The 19146-nt window shown below is 32.9% G+C and overlaps 1 protein-coding gene across 1 annotated transcript; it reads left to right on the plus strand.

The window, feature by feature from the left end:
• Positions 1 to 648: 648 nt before the first annotated feature.
• On the plus strand, positions 649 to 16360 carry LOC131416334 (NKG2-A/NKG2-B type II integral membrane protein-like). The gene is made up of 6 exons (XM_058558802.1): positions 649 to 963; positions 1359 to 1457; positions 1959 to 2012; positions 2546 to 2697; positions 13898 to 14001; positions 14236 to 16360. Exons 1-6 carry the CDS (start codon positions 777 to 779, stop codon positions 14363 to 14365), a joined length of 726 nt encoding a protein of 241 aa, XP_058414785.1. The 5' UTR covers positions 649 to 776; the 3' UTR covers positions 14366 to 16360.
• Positions 16361 to 19146: the final 2786 nt, after the last annotated feature.

A 19146-nucleotide genomic window follows, 5' to 3' on the forward strand; every position in this document is an offset into this window, starting at 1 on the left:
ATTTCATATCTTTGCCATTGAATCAATTGTCCATTTCTTATTTAAATTATTAAATCAATTGCCCATAATTATTTAAAAACTTTTTTGCTTTTTTGTTTTCATTATTTATTAGGTTTTGAATAAGTTTAGTGTCATGTAACATTTTTCAACATATAAAATATTTCTTTAAAATTTTAAAGATTTTTCAGATCTCCAAAATCATTCAAAATAAAAGATTATTTGATAACACCTCATCCCCTTTTAATAAATAAAAGTAAGTCACCAAATAAAAGTAATTTAGTGCAGGTAATTACTATATATGCTAACACTACTATTCCCCCAACTTGTTAACACTCAGTTTTTAACCACGAATGGATTTAAAAATTGTCATGAAAATTGGTGCATCATTTTTTTGTCACAGCATTTTAATTTTAACCTGGTTATTCCAATTCTGTTAAAATGTTTCTATGGAATCTAAATTATAAGGACATTATTATTCATGAACTTCTATATTCATCACTAATTTATTGCTTTACATTTTTCCAATCAATAATATTGTGTCAAATATAGAATATTATTTTAAAAACTACTTATTCAATCATGAAACACATATTTGAAGGTCTAAGGAAATTAGAACCACACTTTTACATTGTTCAATTGCAAAATGAGTACTATTACTCACCTCACACTCCACCCATTTGACTATACTAGGGATCTTGTCATTATGCACACCATTTATTAACTACTTCAGTCCAGTTTTCATAGAGCATAGTCCTTGACATCACTCAGCCACAGAGATGAATAACCAAAGAGAACTCTACTCAGAACTGAATGTGGTTAAGGATTCAAGGGGACAGCAAATGAAACCTAAGGTCATTAAAAGCTCCATTTCAGTAGCTGAACAAGAAATAACTTACGTGGAATTTAGCTTTCAAAATGCTTCTCAGGATCTTCCAGGGGAAGAGAAGAACGAACACTGCAAAGGTAAAACATTTAATAGACACACAGTATAACTGTTCTAGGATGTGCAGCTGGGACACAGAGGTGTGGGGAAAGAGCAGTGAATAACCTAACATATTTTTTATACGTGAGGATCAGAGCTTGAAGCTGGAATATGGTATTCTAACATGAAATCTGAGGACTAATTTCATTCAGCCATTGTTAAGATTTGTGGTCTTTGACTAACAACTCAAGGAGCACTATGTTTACTGAAAATGCAATGGTATATTTTGAGACAAAGATTACAATGGTAGATACGGGTTTGGGGGTTCAAGTTTATGTATATGATTCCCTGTGTATGTCGGTTCTCTTATATGGAAACTATCTAAACAACTGTCTCCATCTCTCCTTTCTCAGTGTTTCCATTTCTCTCCCTGCAGGTTTACCATCACCTCCAGGGAAGCTCATTGCTGGGATCCTGGGACTCATCGGCCTTGTCCTGCTCTGCAGTGTGGTAACAATGATAGCTGTTATTCCCTGTAAGTAGATTTTTGAAAGATTATACGGGGACTTTTTACTTTAACGATCATCAGTGCCTCTAAACATTTCATAATATTATGGACTAGAATTCTCATTTTAATATATGCTTTTAGACTAGATATGGAATGGTTATTCTGAATTTATCAAAAGTATAAATAAGAGAATGATTGTAGAAAGTATTACATATATATGTATTCTGATTTCATAACTCAAAGACATACTTTAGGAGACTAAAAGACTTTATTGAGAAAGCAAACTAATTCTTGAGGTTGGTTAAACCCAATATTGTAAAAGATGGTGAAGTCTGGTCCTTTAGGGTTTTGAAATATTTTTCTCCCAGTCTTTATTACCTTATTAATTTTTTCATATAATAGTATTTTTCCACATTATTCTCACTCTAAACAATACACCAAATTTCAAAGTAAGAAATTTAAATTGTGATTTAATTGGATAATATTAATTTTTATACAAATTACTTTTTTTAATACTAATTTTTCTAGCTACTGTACCTCTGGAGCAGAACGATTCATCCCTGATAACAAGGAATCAGAAAGGTATATAACAATTATCAAAGTTCTGATATTAGTATCGTTTTTATTTTGTCTCAATCTTAGGCTAGTTAAAAATGATAATAGATTTTTGGGGATACAATGAATTAAAATTGAGTAATAAATGTTCATAAATAATGATTAGAGGAGATTAGTCTTCTTATGCAACAATATGAAGAAAAATCATTTAAAATCACCCTACCCATTGCTGTCAACTGGCTCAAATTTCCTACTGATAAGAGATAAATAATTTTAATATTCTAAAATAGTGGTTTCATTTGTTGATTTTCAGGACATATACAGGGTAGATATTTTTCTTTGTGTATTTGCTTTCTATGGGCACATAAATTAGGAGATGATAGGCTGACCCTTCTCTGTAAGTGTGTATATGAGTGTTTTATTGTTTTATGTGTACCAACTTGTGAGGGTGCATAGATATGTTATGTACATATATGTTTATACCTATGCAAGAATGTAAGTTAATTTCCATTTTTTAGAACTCAAATTGCTTTGGATAACAATTCATAATCTTTCTTCAGCATATCATTGTGGTCGTTGTCCAAAGGAGTGGATAACATATTCCAACAATTGCTATTACATTAGCATTGAAAGAAAGGCATGGAATGAGAGTTTGACGGACTGTGCTTCTAAGAACTCTAACCTGCTTTATATAGATAATGAAGAAGAAATGGTAAGATTTTCAATGTTACTAAAATTTTATTAAAAGCTTACTTTGATCAATATTATATTTGTAGAATACATCCATTTTTTGTATATATTTTTAGTTTTTATTTTAAAGTCTGTGGTTATTCCATTGTTTGACTTTATTTATATTTTTATATCACTAAAGCACATTTGATAATTTCCAGTTCTTGCTTTTCATAGAAAACCACGTTTCTATAAATGCTTTTTGTCCTAAAATAAACTTTTCTATTTAGTTATACCATACATCAAGGAAACTAAACATATCATGATTGTGCAGGTTGATCACAAACTAAAAAGACCCATGTGATTACAAATCAGGTCATGAAATAGAAGTTTCCAGCCCCCAGCAGCCCGCCTTTGAGTGTACTCTCATCATTTCTCCTCCCTCCTCACTTAAGCACTATTCTGATTTTTAATATTATAAATCATCATTGAAAATTTTTGAACTTTATATTATACAACATTCAGTATGATTTTTACATGTCTTCTTCACTCTCGTATTGTATTTTTGCAATTCATCCAATTTTTGCATTTATCTGTTGTTTGTTAATTTTAACCTCTGTATTATATGAATTTGACATTTTGTAATCTATTCTACAGAGCAAACATTTAGTTGCTTTTTAATATGTGGGTATTATAAATAATTATTTTATGAAAATCCTTGTGTACATATTATATTGCATTTTTATAATTTGTATGACATATAAATATGTCATATATAACAAATTATATTTATATAATATTATTATATTTGTAAAATATAAAAATTTATAAATATTATTATATTATTATAATTGCATTTATGTATAATTATAATGTATTGTCCTCTATGCGTCAGAATGAAATTGCAGGGTCATAAATATATGTCTATATCAAATTTACTAAATTATCTCAACATTTTCCTAGTCTTGTGTGAATACATATTTTATCCAATAGTGCCTTCATCCAAAACTTAGTACTCAGGAATTTTAATATTGTAGGTTCTGATTGTTATATAACAGTATCATTATGACATTAATAGACATTTTACTGAGTACTATTTGATTGAACATATTTTTCTGAGCTCTTAGTCATTAAGATGTTCTCCTTTGGGAAGTGCCTGTTCATGTGTCTAGTTCTGTCTACCCTTTCTCCTACATGATGTCTGTCATTTACCTTCCTAGATGTTTTTGTTATATTTTGGATATGAGCTCTTTTTTGATTTTATGAGATGCAAATAACTTTTTTGACTCTGTGACTTACATTTTTACTCTCATATTGGAATCTATTAATGACAAGAATTTATTCATGTTATTAGTGTCCAATTTATCATTTTGGGCGTTAGTGATTATTTTGGACCTATTTCAGCAATTAGTCAAAGCTCATGAATATAATCTTCTATATTACTCTCTAGGTTTTATCTTTTTTCTTTAATTTTTAACTTTTACATTTAGGTCTATAATCCATTGGGAATTTATATTTGTGATGCTGTATTTGTGATGCTGTGAGATGGAAGTGAAGTTTATACTTTTCTACAACATTGCGTAATTTATGGAGCATAGTTTACAGCAAAGATGATCTTTTCTTCATAAATAGATTTTCATATATGTATGAAGTTATATATACACACATATATGCTCTAATCTGCTTTATATGGATAATATATAATATATATTATCTTTATGTTGGTGATAATATGTATATAAAATCACAGTCTATCCAGTCTATCATAGTCTACAGAAATTTGAGTGAAATGGAGAAGGCTTACCTTCCTTTACGTCCCTTTACTGTATCTATTTAAAATATAATTGTCTTATATGTTTCATCTACATACATTGAGAATCACATGGAAGACTGTTAAAATATTGCTTCAACTTCTAATTTTGCTTCAACTATCAATTTGGAAAACACAAGAGGAAAAGGAAAGTCTATCATATGTAATGATATTTTTATTCCTTCTTTTGTTCTCTCTTCCTTCCTGAATATCCAAGATTTAATTTCTGCTTAGACGATTCCCATTGGCAATTCTTTTAGCATGGACCTGATGGTGCCACATTTTCTTAGTTTTTTTTTTTAATCTGAGAATGTCTTGATTTCCCCTTAATTCCTGAGTGATACTTACACTGGATTTTTCTGTGGATTTTGGTTGGAATAAGACAGTTAAGAGTCTAAAAGTTTACTGCTTCTCTAGCCTGCCCCTTTTCTGGTCCTTTGACTGGAGAGAAAAGACTTTTCTTGGGACTGTTGTCTGTAGCCATTGGTGTTCTGGTTTGCCACCCAGTCTGAGATACATGAGGTTAAAGAAATTCCAGGGAGCTCACCACCGTACAACTCCTCAGATCCCAAGTCCCAGTTCCGTCAGCTTTCTCAGCTTTCAGAATCGTCTTATACTTGTCTTATATACAATGCCCACTGTTTTGAGCTGTATTTAGTGGGAGGAATAGGGAAAAGTACTATCCACTCTCTCTTTCCGGGAGTACTATCCAGTAAAAGTGCTACCACTAAAAAGATCATCCATTCCATGTTTCCAGAACAGGAAGTCCGATGTGTAGTAGTTTTAATTTTCCTAAGGCTAAAAATATTGAGCGTCCTTTCATGTACTTATTTGCAATCTGTATATGTTTTTTTGGTGAAATATTCATTGAAATATTTTGCATATTTTTTGTTATTTATTTTGAGAGTTTTTTTTTTTTTTTTTGAGGAAGACTGGCCCTGAGCTAACATCTGTTGCCAATCTTCCTCCTTTTTTCTCCCCAAATTCCCAGTAGGTAGCTGTATGTCGTAGTTGTGCATCCTTCTAGTTGCTCCATGTGAGATGCCACCTCAGCGTGGCTTGATGAGCGGTGCTTAGGTCCACACCTGGGATCTGAACCAGCAAACCTCAGGCCGCCAAAGCAGAGCAGGCAAAAGCAACTGCTATGCCACCAGGCCTGCCCTGTGAGAGTTCTTTATACATACTGGAAGTTAACATTTTATCAGATGTATGATTTGCAAATATTTTCTCCAAGTCTATGACTTGTCTTGTTTTTCTCTTGAAAGAGCAGAGATTTTTTATTTTGATGAGGTACAGTTCATTAAATTGTTCTTTTATGGATCATAGCTTTGGTGTTGTATCTAAGAAATCTCTACCTAACCCAAGGTCATGTAGATTATCTAATATATCTTTTTGAGGTTTTATAATTTACACTTTGGTTTGTGACCAATTTTGACCTTATTTTTACATACAGTATAAGGTAAGGATAAAATTATTATTTTTATTATATTTCATATTGATAGCCAACTGTTTCCACAATGTTTATTGAAAAGACTGTACTTTCTCCACTTAATGAGTTTGCGTTTTTGTTGAAATCTGCATTCTGTATATGTGTAGGTATAGTTTTGCACTTTCTAACATGTTTCACGATCTAGTTATCTGTTTTTATGTCAATTCCTTACTTTAAGCACTGTTCTTTTTTATGGTAAATTTATACTACTTTATCAGTTCTTCTTTCTCAAAGTTATCCTGTCTGTTCAAGGTCTTTGCATGGATTTTTCCTTTTTATTCCTATCTTTTTTAAAGATCGTTTTGCTTTTCTTGTTTAAAGCAAGAATGAGTGTTAATTTTATCAATGCCTTCTGCATCAAAGTGAGGACATCATTTTTCCTTTTTTTCTAATTAAAATTTTTTTTTTCTCATGAAGAAGATTGCCCATGACCTAATATCCATTGCCAATCTTCCTCTTTTCGCTGAGGAACATTGGCCCTGAGCTAACATCTGTGCCCATCTTCCTCTATTTTGTATATGGGACATCACCACAACATGGCTTAATGAGTGACGCATAGGTCTGCACCCCGGATCCGAACCTGGGAACCCCCAGCCACCGAAGCGGAGGGTGCGAACTTAACCACTATGCCACCAGCCCGGCCCCGATGACATCATTTTTCTTTTTTACTCTGTTAATGAGATGGATTAATTTTATGGAATTTCAAATGTGAATCCAACATGGTATTGCTTCAATCAATCCACTTTTGTCATGGTCTATTATTTTTATGTATTGCTGCAATCTTTATGTCAATTTATGATTGCCATTGACATGTAATTTCCCTTTTTGTGTGATATTATCATCAAAAATACACATAACTCATATTTTATTAGCCTGTTTCATCTTGCTAAAAGTATCTTCTCTTTTCTCTACCCTACAAGAGATATTGCAAGATTGGCATTATATTTTCTTTGTACATATCGCTTACATCAGCATCAAAATGATCTGCAACTGAATGTGGAAAGTTTTTTGAATTACAGATAAAATTCTAATAGAAGTTGTAAGACAATTCTAGTATTTGTATTTATTTTTGTTTAGTTTTAGTTTTTACTAGTTGTATTTGTTAGAATTTCTTCCGCTTTATATATATATTTTAAAGTATATTTGCATATTTTCATAATATTGTTTTTATGATAATTTTATTGAAGTGTAATATACACGCAACGGGATGTACGTACTATATCCCAACAGCTTACTGAATTTTCATCAAGTGTAACCATCACTTGGAATGAGAAATTGAAATTCCCCTGCACTACAAAATGACCCTCTCATAGCCTTCTGAATTAAAAACTACTTTATATAAATGGAATCATACAGTATGTATTCTTTATTTTTGGCTTTTTCAGGTAAAGCTAAACTTGTGAGATCCATCCATATTGTTTCATGAAGTTGTAGACGTTCAATACCTCCTTGCTGTTCCATTGTCTGATTATACTACAGCGTATTTATCTATTCTATTGCTGACGCTCATGGATATTTGGGTAGTGCTTCATTTGGGGCCACCATGAGTTATTCTGGTATACAAATTTCAGCATAAACAGTATACAGATTTCAATATAAACAGTATACAGATATCAGCATAAACTTTCAGCTAAATATATGTTTATCATTTCTTCCTTCTGTAACCGTAATTGACTCTTCTTTTTATAGCTTCTTGAAAAGAAAGCTGCTCAGATCATTCATTTCACAACATTCTTCATTTTGAATACAAGAGACAAAGCTATGAATCGTCTTTAAGTATTAATGTAGTTCCATCCTGACTTTTTTATATATTCTCCTTTTATTATTGTTTATTGTAAGGTATTTTCTGATTTCCTTTTTGATTTCATCTTAGAACTATGTGAATCTTTTATAAACTAGAACACTTTCTATAAATGCCAGTTATATCAAGCTAGTTCATAATGTTTTTACAGTCTTCCATAGTCTTAATGCTAACTGTTCTATCAATTACTGAAAGAAGAGCTTTTAAATCTGCAACAATAATTATTAAATTGTTCATTTCTCCTTTTGATTCTGATAGTTGCCACTTCATGTGTTTGAGGGTTCTGTTGTTAGGTGAATATATGTTTTAGTTGTTTTATCTTCCCTTTGTACTGACAGCTTTAACATTTTGAAATTTTTTTTTAATTTCTAATAATATTTCTTGTTTTAACAGTTACTTTTTCTGATATTAAAAGAACCACTTCTGCTCACTTATGATTAGTGTTTATAGGGTATATCTTTTTCCATCCATTACTTTTGCCTATGGTGCCTTTGAATCTAAAGTATGTTTGATATAGAGAGCATATAGATGAATCTTTTTTTTGTGAGGAAGTTTAGCCCTGAGCTAACATCTCTTGCCAGTCCTCCTCTTTTGCTAAGGAAGATTGCCCTGGGCTAACATCCATGCCCATCTTCCTCTGCTTTATATGGATGCCACCACAGCATGGCTTGATAAGCAGTGCATCGGTCTGGGCCCAGGATCCGAACCTTGGAACCCTGGGCTGCTGTAGCGGAGCATGTGAACTTAACCCCTATGCCACCAGGCCAGCCCCTGCATCTTACTTTTTTATTCAGTATAGCAATTTCTATCTTTTGATTGGAATGTTTATCCATTCACATTTAATATAATCATTGGTATAGTTGGATTAAGATATGCCATTTCATCCTTTGTTCTATGTCTGTGTCTTTTGATCCTTTCTTCCACCTTTCCTGACATCTTTGGTGTTAAACATGTTATTTTGGTGTTCCGTTTAATTCCTCTGTTGATAGTTAGGCTATATTTTAAAAATTATTTTCTCAGTAGTTGCTGAGAGTATTACAAATATATCTTTAACTGATTACCATCTACTTCAAATTAATTCTGACTGAATTCCAGTAAATACAGAAACTTAGCACTAACAGCTCCCTTTCCTCTCCCCCTCCTTTGTGGTCTTAATATTACTTCTAACAATATTGTACTGAAGCCAGCTAGCACTGGTTTGGGAACACCAATTATGCACATCCTTTCTAGCACTGCATTTATGATTTCACATCGGTGTCTCAAAATGAACAATTCTAGGTGTCTTTACATCACAGAAATCAACAAATGCTAAAAAATTAAGTTTTCTTTCCTGCCACGAGGTACCCACTTGCCAACGTTGTACTCATGATAAAGACCCAACCATACGGTGTTATAATTGTTGTTTAAATAATCTTATTTTTTAAAGAAACTAAGAGAAGAAAACGAACACACAAAAAAACCTCATATTTACCCACATATTCAACATTTCTGTTGCTTTTCATTCCTTCTTGTGGATACGAGTTACATCTAGGATCATTTACTTTTAGCTACAGAATATTTTTTGAAGACAGTTCTGCGAATAAATTCTCTCCTTTTCGTGTATGTTGTAAGATCCTTATTGGACCTTCTCTTTTGAAGGACTGTTTTGCTGAATTTAGAATTCTTGTTTGACAGAATTTCATTGGTTTTTTTTGGTGCTTTCAGTTCTTTGAATATGTCATCCACTGCCTTCTCATCTTTATTGCTTCTGATGAGAACTCATCTATTAATCATATTTTTTTCCTATATGTAATCAGTAGTTTTTCTTTTGCTGATTTCAAATACACTTAACAGTATTTACCATAGTTTTGCCTTTTCCAGAATGTCATAGAGTGGAATCATTCAATATCTTACAAATTATTTATTACTTTTTAACTATATAATGCGTCTTAACCATTTTTTTAAATTAGGAGAATCTTTCTTTTTTATTATATGAGTCAAGTGTGCAACATTATAATTTGATATCTCTTTGCACTACAAAGAAATCAAGTGTACAGTTTAGTCATGTTGACTATATTCAGATTGTTGTGCAACAGATATCTAGAACTATATCTAGAACTTTTTCAAGTTTCAAAACTGAATCTCTGTAGTCATGACCAATAAATCCCATTGTCTCTCTAACCACCCAACCCTTAGCAATTGCCATTCTACTTTCTGTTTTATGAGTTTCACTACTATAGAAACCTCATATAACTGGAATCATATATTTTTTTTGTGACTGGCTTATTTGCCTTAGCATATTTGGGGAGTTTCATCCATGTTGTAGCATGTGACAGGATTTCCTTCCTTTTTAAGAAAGAATAATATCACATATGTATACCCCACATTTTCTTTATCCATTCATCCATCAATGGACATTTGGGTTGCTTTTACCACTTGCCTATCTTGAACATTGAACATTCTTGACTGCAATGAACATAGGTGTACAAATATCTCTTTGAGATCTTGCTTTCAATTCTTTTGGATATATTTCCACCTGTGGGATTGCTGATTTATATAGTAATTCTGTTTTTAATTTTTTGAGGAACCTCCGTACTGTTTTCCATAGTGGATGCCAATTTACATTCCCACCAACAGTATACAAGAGTTTTTTTCTCCACATCCTTTCCAACACTTGTTATTTTCTTTGTTTCTTTTTTTGGTAGTAGCCATCCTAATGGGTATGAAGTGATATCTCATTTAGGTTTCGATTTGCACTTCTCTAATAATTAGTGCTACTGAGAATCTTTTCATATGCTTGTTGGCCTCTGGATATCTTTCTTGGAGAGGTATCTCTTCAATTGCTTTGCCCATTTTTTAATTACGTTATTTGTTTTCTGTTGTTGTTGAATTGTAGGAGTTCCTTATATATTTTGGATATTAATCCCTTATCAGATATGATTTGCAAATATTTTCTCTTATTCTATACCTTGTGTCCTTTAATAAAGAGAGTGTTTTAGTTTGATGCAGTAGCATTTGACTATTTTTGCTTTTGTCGCCTGTGCTTTTGGTGTCATATCCAAGAAATCAATGCCAAATACAATGTCATTAACTACCCCCATTTGTTTTCTTCTATGAGTTTTAGGTCTTATGTTTAGGTCTTTAATCTATTTTTAGTTAACTTTTGCTTATAGTGTAATGTAAGCATCCAACTTCATTGTTTTGCATGAGGATAGCCAGTTTTCCTAACACTATTTGTGGAGGATACTGTCCTTTCCCCATTGAATGTCTTGACACTCTTGTCAAAAATCATTAGATCAAATAAAATAGTTTATTTCTGGATATATTGTTCAATTGTTTTCATGGGAGAATAAGGACCTGAGGCTTCCTATTCCTCCATCTTGCTAATGTCACCTCCCCCCAATCGGGAATAGTGTCTAGGACAAACGTGGAGGGGACGTGGCCTAAGTGTTGCTGGAGGTGGGATATATCCCACCCATTCCCTGATTTTCGCACTGACTCTAGTCACTTCATAATCCTGCCTGTTCCTTCAAGATTATTTTTTTGTCTTTGTCTTCAAGTGTTCTTCAGTCATTTGATTATGATGTTTAGAGATGTGAATTTCAATGTGCTGAGTCTATTAGTATTTTCTGGGCTCCTTAGGTCTATAAATATTTTTAAAATCAAAATTAAGAAGTTGTTCATTCATAGTGTCTTAAAATTGTTTTCCTGTCCCTTCCCGTCTCTCTTATTCTCAGACTATATTTACACCTTTGTTGATTTTCTTGATACTGTTTCAAAGGTCCTGAACTGTGTTAATTTTTCTCTCTCATCCTCTGGGATAAATAATTTATATTATTCCATCCTCAATTTCATCAATTCTTTCCTCTGCATCTCAAATTTTCTGTAGAATCAATCTGGTGAATTTTTCATTTCACACAATATATTTTTGAACTCAGAATTCCTATTGAGTTCTTTTATATAATTTTTATTTCTCTATTGAAATTTTCTGCTTGTTTTGTCACTGCCATCATATTTTCATTTAATTACTCAAATATAGTTTACTTTGTAAATTACATATATTTATAATAATTACTTTAAAACATTTTTCTAATACATCCAACATTTAATCTCAGTAAAAGATTCTATTGTCTGTTATTTTTTTCCCCTGAGTATGGAAGATATTTTCCAATTTCCTTGCAGGTTTTCTATTTTTTTAAATAGATACATTTTATAATATAGTTTAGTAAATGTGGATTCTATTTCATGTTTCTTAGATTTATTATTTTTTTGTAACGTGCATAAACTTTTCTGCAGAATCTTCTCCTCGGAAGTGTACCTCTGATATTTCTGCTCAGTTTTTTTTCAAATTCTTATTGTTTGTTTTTATTTTCTAGCCTGACTTCCTAAGGATTACCCTTGTGATTACATAGCTTAGTTGTCAATCAGTAATTTTCTTAAAAGGCTGTATTCAAATACTACAGATCAGTAGGGCTTCTACCCTCTGCCACTTGTATGTGTGCGTGTGTGTGTTTTGGGGAGTGCTTATAACTTTGCACTCAGTTCTCATGTCTTCTTTGGCGTCTACTTTTTACTGGGATCATCTTGGTCTCCTCCACACATCTGCACATTTTTTCTATCATCCAAGACTGTGTAGAGCTAATGTCAGATCTTCTATTGTACTCTCATTTTATTACCTTCACATTTATTTATGGTTGGCACTGTGCTTGACACAAAGAATATCACAACTTTCAACAAGAAAAAGTATGATTCTAAGAATTTATCCATTTCTTCCAGATTGTCAAATTGGTTGGCATATAGCTTTTCATAGCATTCTCATATAACCTTTTGTATTTCTGAGGTGTCTCTTGTATTTTCTCCTCTTTCATTTCTGATTTTACTTATTTATGCCTTCTCTCTTTTTTTCTTGGTGAGTCTAGCTAAAGGTTGGTCAATTTGTTGATCTTTTCAAAGAACCAGCTCTTGGTTCTATTCATTTTTTCTATTGTTTTTTTGGTATCTATTTCATTTATTTCTGCTCTGATTTTTATTATTTCCCTTCTTCTACTGATATTGGGCTTTGTTTGTTCTTCTTTTTCCAATTCCTTTAGGTGCATTGTTAGAGGGAGAAGATCAAATACCGTATGATTTCCTTCATTAAGTAGTAGATAACAACAACAATAAACCAACACGTAGAGACAGAGATTGGGTTCGTGGTTACCAGAGGGGAAGTGGGGAGGGGGGAGGGCAAAAGGGATAATTCGGCACATGTGTGTGGTGATGGGTTGTAATTAGTATTTCGGTGGTGAACATGATGTAATCTATGCAGAAATAGAAGTATAATGATGTACACCTGAAATTTATGCAATGTTATAAACCAATGTTACTGCAATAAATAAACAATTAAAAAAAAAAAAGAAAAAAAAAAGAAAAAAACGTATGGGTTTTCCTCATTAGTTATCTAGCAAATTCAGCACTTTGAACTGAAAAAGTAGTGGACTATTTCATGACCCATTCCCCTCTGCTAATCAAGTCTGCCCCTTTGGCAATTAGTGTTGATTTTTGCAGCCTTCCCCAAATTGTAAAAACTACAATTTTTCTTGCTCACTGAGCTGGAGTGGGGATGAGGGTAGACATTGGAGTAGTCCTAGGTGAGAAAACTATAAATTTTCTCTATTTTACTTGAATCTCTAGGAGTTTTTCCACTTCACAAATTATTGTTAGTCTTTGATTAATTCTCAGAGCCTAGAAATTGCATCTTTGTCGGTTTGGCCACTTCACTTAGTCATACTAATATATTTACCTAATGTTCCAGTGTGTAACATTATATTCTAAATTGAAAGACACTAAGAAGTAAAAAGAATTAATTTTATTTGTTATTATAAAATTCAAATAAGTACCAAACTTTATTTGACTTCTAGGGGCTGGCACAGTGGCCCAGTGATTAAGTTTGGTGGCCTGGATTCAGTTCCTGGCTGTGGGCCTACACCACTCGTCAATAGTTATGCTGTTGTGGCAACCCAAATACCAAATTGAGGAACATTGGCACAGATGTTAGCTCAGGGTGCATCTTCCTCAAGCAAAAAGAGAAAGATTGGCAACAGATGCTAGCTCAGGGCAAATTTTCTCCAACAAAAATAATAATAAAAATTTATTTCACTTCTAATAAAATATCTTTTCCATAGAATTTTTTGAACTCCTTCAGTGTTTTTTCATGGATTAGACTCTTCCACAGAAACAATAATAATTCATGGGTGTGGCCAAATGACTCAACTTTCTCTTCCAAACTGTAAGTTTCTTGAGAGCTCTTCTATTTTATGCCTTGAAGAAATTAATCTTAGAAAGAAAAAAAAGCAATATATGAACAATTATGCAAACATAGTTATTTAAATGTTTCCATAGAAAAAATATATGGGTACTATTCAGATTCAGATATATAACTCCTAGTCTAAATCTAGTATTTATTTATCAAAATATTATTATATATTACTAAAATAAATGATATATTATCTATGTATTTCAGATTCTCAATATCTTCAGAGGGGGATAAGAAATGTGCATTCTTGGATTTTCCTGAAAACAGACTGTCTTCTGCATCCTGTTTAGATATAAAAATATACGTTTGTAAGCACCAGGCACTTTACCTTAACTAAATTTGGTATAATGCTACTCTCACCGTCTATAATAAACATATTTGTCATTTCTTCAAAAGCCATACAACTATTTTCCTAGAGCTAAATTTTAAGATACTATTTTTTAGAGTAGTTTTATGGTCAAAGCAAAATTAAGAGGAAGGTAGAGAAATATCCCATATGCCCCTTGTGCATAGCCTCCCCTCACACATGCATAGCCTCCCCTGTTATCAACATCACTCACCAGAATGGACATTTGTTACCAAGGATGACTCCACATTGATGTATCACAATCACCTAACGTCCATAGTTTGTCTAAGGCTTCACCTTTTGTGTTGTAGAATTATTTTTAAATCTTTGTGTCTATTAATTTTCAAAATATATACCCAGGTACATATTATATATTTTTTAAACTTTTGTTATTTATTAAAACAATTGATGTACAAATCTCAAAACATAATATCAAGAACTGTTATTTCTAAGCCTTGATAAGCTGAATAATTCCACTCATATTTTCAAATTAATTCATTTGTCCTAGCCCTTGAAGGTGTTGAAAATGCGTATTCAACAACCCAAAGTGGTAAAGTGCATAAGTCAGAGTCGAGCCAGGAGACGGAAACCAGGAGAAGTTTGATGTAAAAAATTATTAACTATTTGTAGGGGATAGCCTAGTAAGAGGGAGTAAAAGAAAATTACATAGACTGCCTTAGGGTTAAAGGAGAGTACGCAAAGGAGGAATCACTTTGCAGCCAGGTCTACTCACTGAGGTTGGGTTTCAGACATCACTGCAGACAGTGTGTCTGCAGACAGCTTCATGGCACTCGTGTTCACTGGCTTGCCCTGGGACAGAGTGGTTCCTCAGTCAGTGGGTGAGGATGGATCTCAGGCTGTGACTGGGAAGAAGGAAGACCTCCCTACCAGAGTGTCAGCAAGCAGAGGCTGGAGGGCAAGGAACTATGACTGGGACTGGACACAAAACTTGCTGGAGAGTGAATACCACAGGACTTCCTGCACTCATGCAGCTGGAAACAGCACCATAGCAGCCAAAGGAGAGAAAACACCATGAAACCAGGAAGAAGAGCCCCTTTTCCTGCAGTGTCTCTCCAGTGCCTTTTACTGACAAAACAGCATGTGAGCCTACAAGGAAGAAAAGTTTACAGGATCTAGCTCCATTATCTCAGAACAGGGCAATGAGTCTTAGATTTGGAGCTGAGAGTAATAAATTGCTTATTAGCACTCAAGGTTACTATGCAAAACAACAAGATTGTTGTATAAGAACAATTTGAATCTGCCCTACTTCCTCCGAGAATGGAACCTATTTGCATGTTCTGAGTCTGTTTTAGTTTAGCATTATCAATGATTAGATTTATTTTTGGTGGAGGTTGGCATTTTCGTTTGGTAATAATTGATGTCTGCTGATATTTTTTACATGTCTGTTTTTTACCTCCACTGGATATCAGATATTTTGGAAGGTATCATGTTTTACTAAATTTTCTATCTCTCCCCTTCTGTCACTGCTTATTAGCATGGTTAGAAAATACTTTCATGGAAAAAATAAAATGTTAATGAAGAAAACAAGAATAAGTGGATAAAAATATTTGTGTGGGTCAAACTACTAGTTATTGACAGAATTTGAGATAAACTTTAGTAACTTGACAATGATTCAGAGATATTTCTACCTAATTCAATTACAAGAGGGAGAAAGCTTACACTTGATTACTATTTAAAAAATAAATTAATATTTCATACACATTTATCTCTTTTAATATATATATATTCATTATACACTCTATATTTATTCCTTGTATTCAAGTAGAGAAAATATATGACTATTCAAAATTAATTTCATATAATATGTTAATGGTAGATGTAACTAATTGCTAAAGTTGTGTTACAAAAACCCAAGACAGCATTGACATTTAAAAATAAGAAGTTATTTCTCATTAAGCCATTTGTGGTTTGGCTGGGTTTCAGTTGAGGTAGCCTGGGCATAAATGGCTTTGGCTTAGACCACAGATTCAGATCACATCTTTTTTTAATATATTTTATTCTCAGAACAATGGGCTACTTGGTACATGACCTTCTATAGCAGAGATTAGCAGCTCTCAGAGGAGCAAGCAGAAATGTGCTGCTTAATTCCTGGGCTCAGAACTCATAGCTGTCACTTCCCATTTACATGGTATTGTCAAAAGTCACATGGCCAAACTTATTAATTTTCTGCAAAGTATATGCTTTCTCATAGTGGTCAGAAAGAGGAAATGTAGATTCACTGATAAATAAGCTAATCCGCCATCATAGCCATAGCAATATTTTTCTCATTATGTTTCATGAGATAGGTAAGTTTATTCTTAAAAGAAAAATATTGGAAAACAGAAAAAAAGATAACACTTTTTTGACTTCCCAGCTAGGTTTTTGTTCCCTCTGTGCCAAAAATTCTGGTGAAGTGGTTTTCTATAGTGGTAAAGATCATCATATAGATCTTTCACCAAGATCCTTGATCCATATACAAATGAGAAGTAAACAGTGTGGCGTCAAGTTTAAGGACATGGAAATTAAACCAGGTCATTTAAGTATAAACTGTACATGCACCCTATTAGCCCTGTGACTTAGTTTTATAAATGTGCTGGCTCCATTTCTTCTCTTGTGAACTATGAGAGAATGGATCTTATTCACGGCGTTACTTGAAGAATATTTGAAAAGCACTTGAAAAACATCTCCTGGCACATAAGTATTCACTAAATATCTGTTATTTTTATTTAATAACTTTATGCTTCAGTTCTATCACTTGTGACATGATTACCATAATTGTAGCACTTAATCAGTCTGCTCTTAGGAATAAATAACATAATGCTTAAAGATCCCTAAAATAAAGCCTAACTATATTAAGAGTTTTCTATGTGTGATCTTCTTTACATTTTACTTCCCTAAATATTTAATGAAGTCTGATTTCCAAGAGGACCCAAGCTCCAAAACGTTGTCTTCCTTTGTCCACTTATCAAATCTTTATTGTTTCAATGAGCTAGTTTTAGCCAGGCATAAAAATTATGTCTGATTTAACCAATTAAATCATATATATCAAAGATATTTTCATTTCAAAGTAGGCTTTTAACCAATGCAATACATGTCATATGTGGACAATAACGAAACTAGTTTTTTACTGGACGTGCATTCCCATTATTGAAATCAAGTTGCAATTACAGTTCTTTTTCTTATTGGTTAAGAACTCCAACCTCCTGCCCAATGTGTTTTTTTATACGAATGTAAAGGCTATCTTTTTTGGAATTGAAGAAATTTTCAAAGAAATTGTTAAGTTTTGGTGAGATAGCCTTTAATGGTTCCTAGATTTGAGACCAGATGAAAGTTTTACAGGTACAAAAAAGGTGCCTAAAGTTTCATATGTGTACGTAATAAGGCATAGGAATTACTTGGTACAGTGAGCTTAGGTCATAGCCCCAAAACGACCTGATATATATATATGGAACAACATTAGGGAGATGCTAAACAAGGGTAAATTTAGAATAGAAATTCGTAAAGAAGTTAGATCACAATGGTAGTGTTATTTGTGTCTAACTTTCTGAGAATGTACCACCTTCGGTGTGGAAAATACTGGGCTTCTTATTCTGAACTCCAGAATTAAACAGTATCATTTCAGTACTAATATCAAAGAAAGATGGTGCCCCTTTAAAATTTACTATATGTTGGAGCAGAGCAGAACGTGTGTTCTTTGCAGGCAGCCAGTTCCAAAGAGAATGCAGGAAGGATTGATTTGTGTATGTCCAATCTTGTGTTCCAAATTTACTAATCTGAAAATTCTATTTTCTAGTGTTTCATGAGTGTAAAGTTATGGATAAACATTATCATTTAATGTGTCCTTCTGCTCTAAATTTTATGAGTCTCCTCCCTTAATTACAACCACTGCTTTTTGTGCCTTCTCCTAAGACAACATGTAAAAATTTAAGTTTTTTCCCCCCAAAGGCTCTGAATTGGATAAAGACCGTATACTTAAATTAGCCCAATGCCCTTCTGTATCCAGGGTTTATACTTTTCTGTTCTATTTCACATTCTCTTCCAAATTATATATGTCAGCATTATCCAAGATTCCCTATCAGACATTCCAGAATAAAATTCAATAACAACATAAAGGTACTACAATAGTAAATGCATAAATACATACAAATGATAAAATGCCAGCATCAGAGAGGAACCTCAAAATTTAAGAAGCACTATCGAGATTCCCGTAGGTAAAACAAAGATCTCTTTCAAATTAAGGTAAAAAGATATTTAAATTTAAAGGAATTTGTGTTCTGCTTTTGGTTCGGCTAAATAAGCTGTTACTGGACTCCACTACTGATAACAATTATAAACTCTGAACAAAGGACGCACACACAGACACACACACACACACCCCTCTCTGAAGATTGGGGGGAAAATAGGCAAAAAGTTTTGGAAAAACAGTTCAGACTTCCAAAAAGGAAATGTCACAGAGAGTTACTTGTTTTTACCACTTGGTACCTGAAGGTAGACCAAATTCAACTCCATTAATTTGACTAAAACTCCAATAAAAATCTTGCAGTATTTGCTATCTAAAAAAACAGAGGACAGAGTTCAAGACAACCACAGCTGCTGGAAAATGGTGGTGGAATTCCATAAAGGAGAGAGCCAGAGAGTGGCAATAAAAAATTTGGTTTATAAACTCTGCACCAAATCCTGGCTGACACCAAAAAAATCCTTGTGTGAAAAACACTGAAACTAAACATAAATTAGAGAACTAAAATGAGATTTGAGCTGCCAGCCAAGAGAAA

The sequence above is a fragment of the Diceros bicornis genome, chromosome 17 (assembly GCF_020826845.1).
Source record: "Diceros bicornis minor isolate mBicDic1 chromosome 17, mDicBic1.mat.cur, whole genome shotgun sequence".
Classification (NCBI taxonomy): Eukaryota; Metazoa; Chordata; class Mammalia; order Perissodactyla; family Rhinocerotidae; genus Diceros; species Diceros bicornis.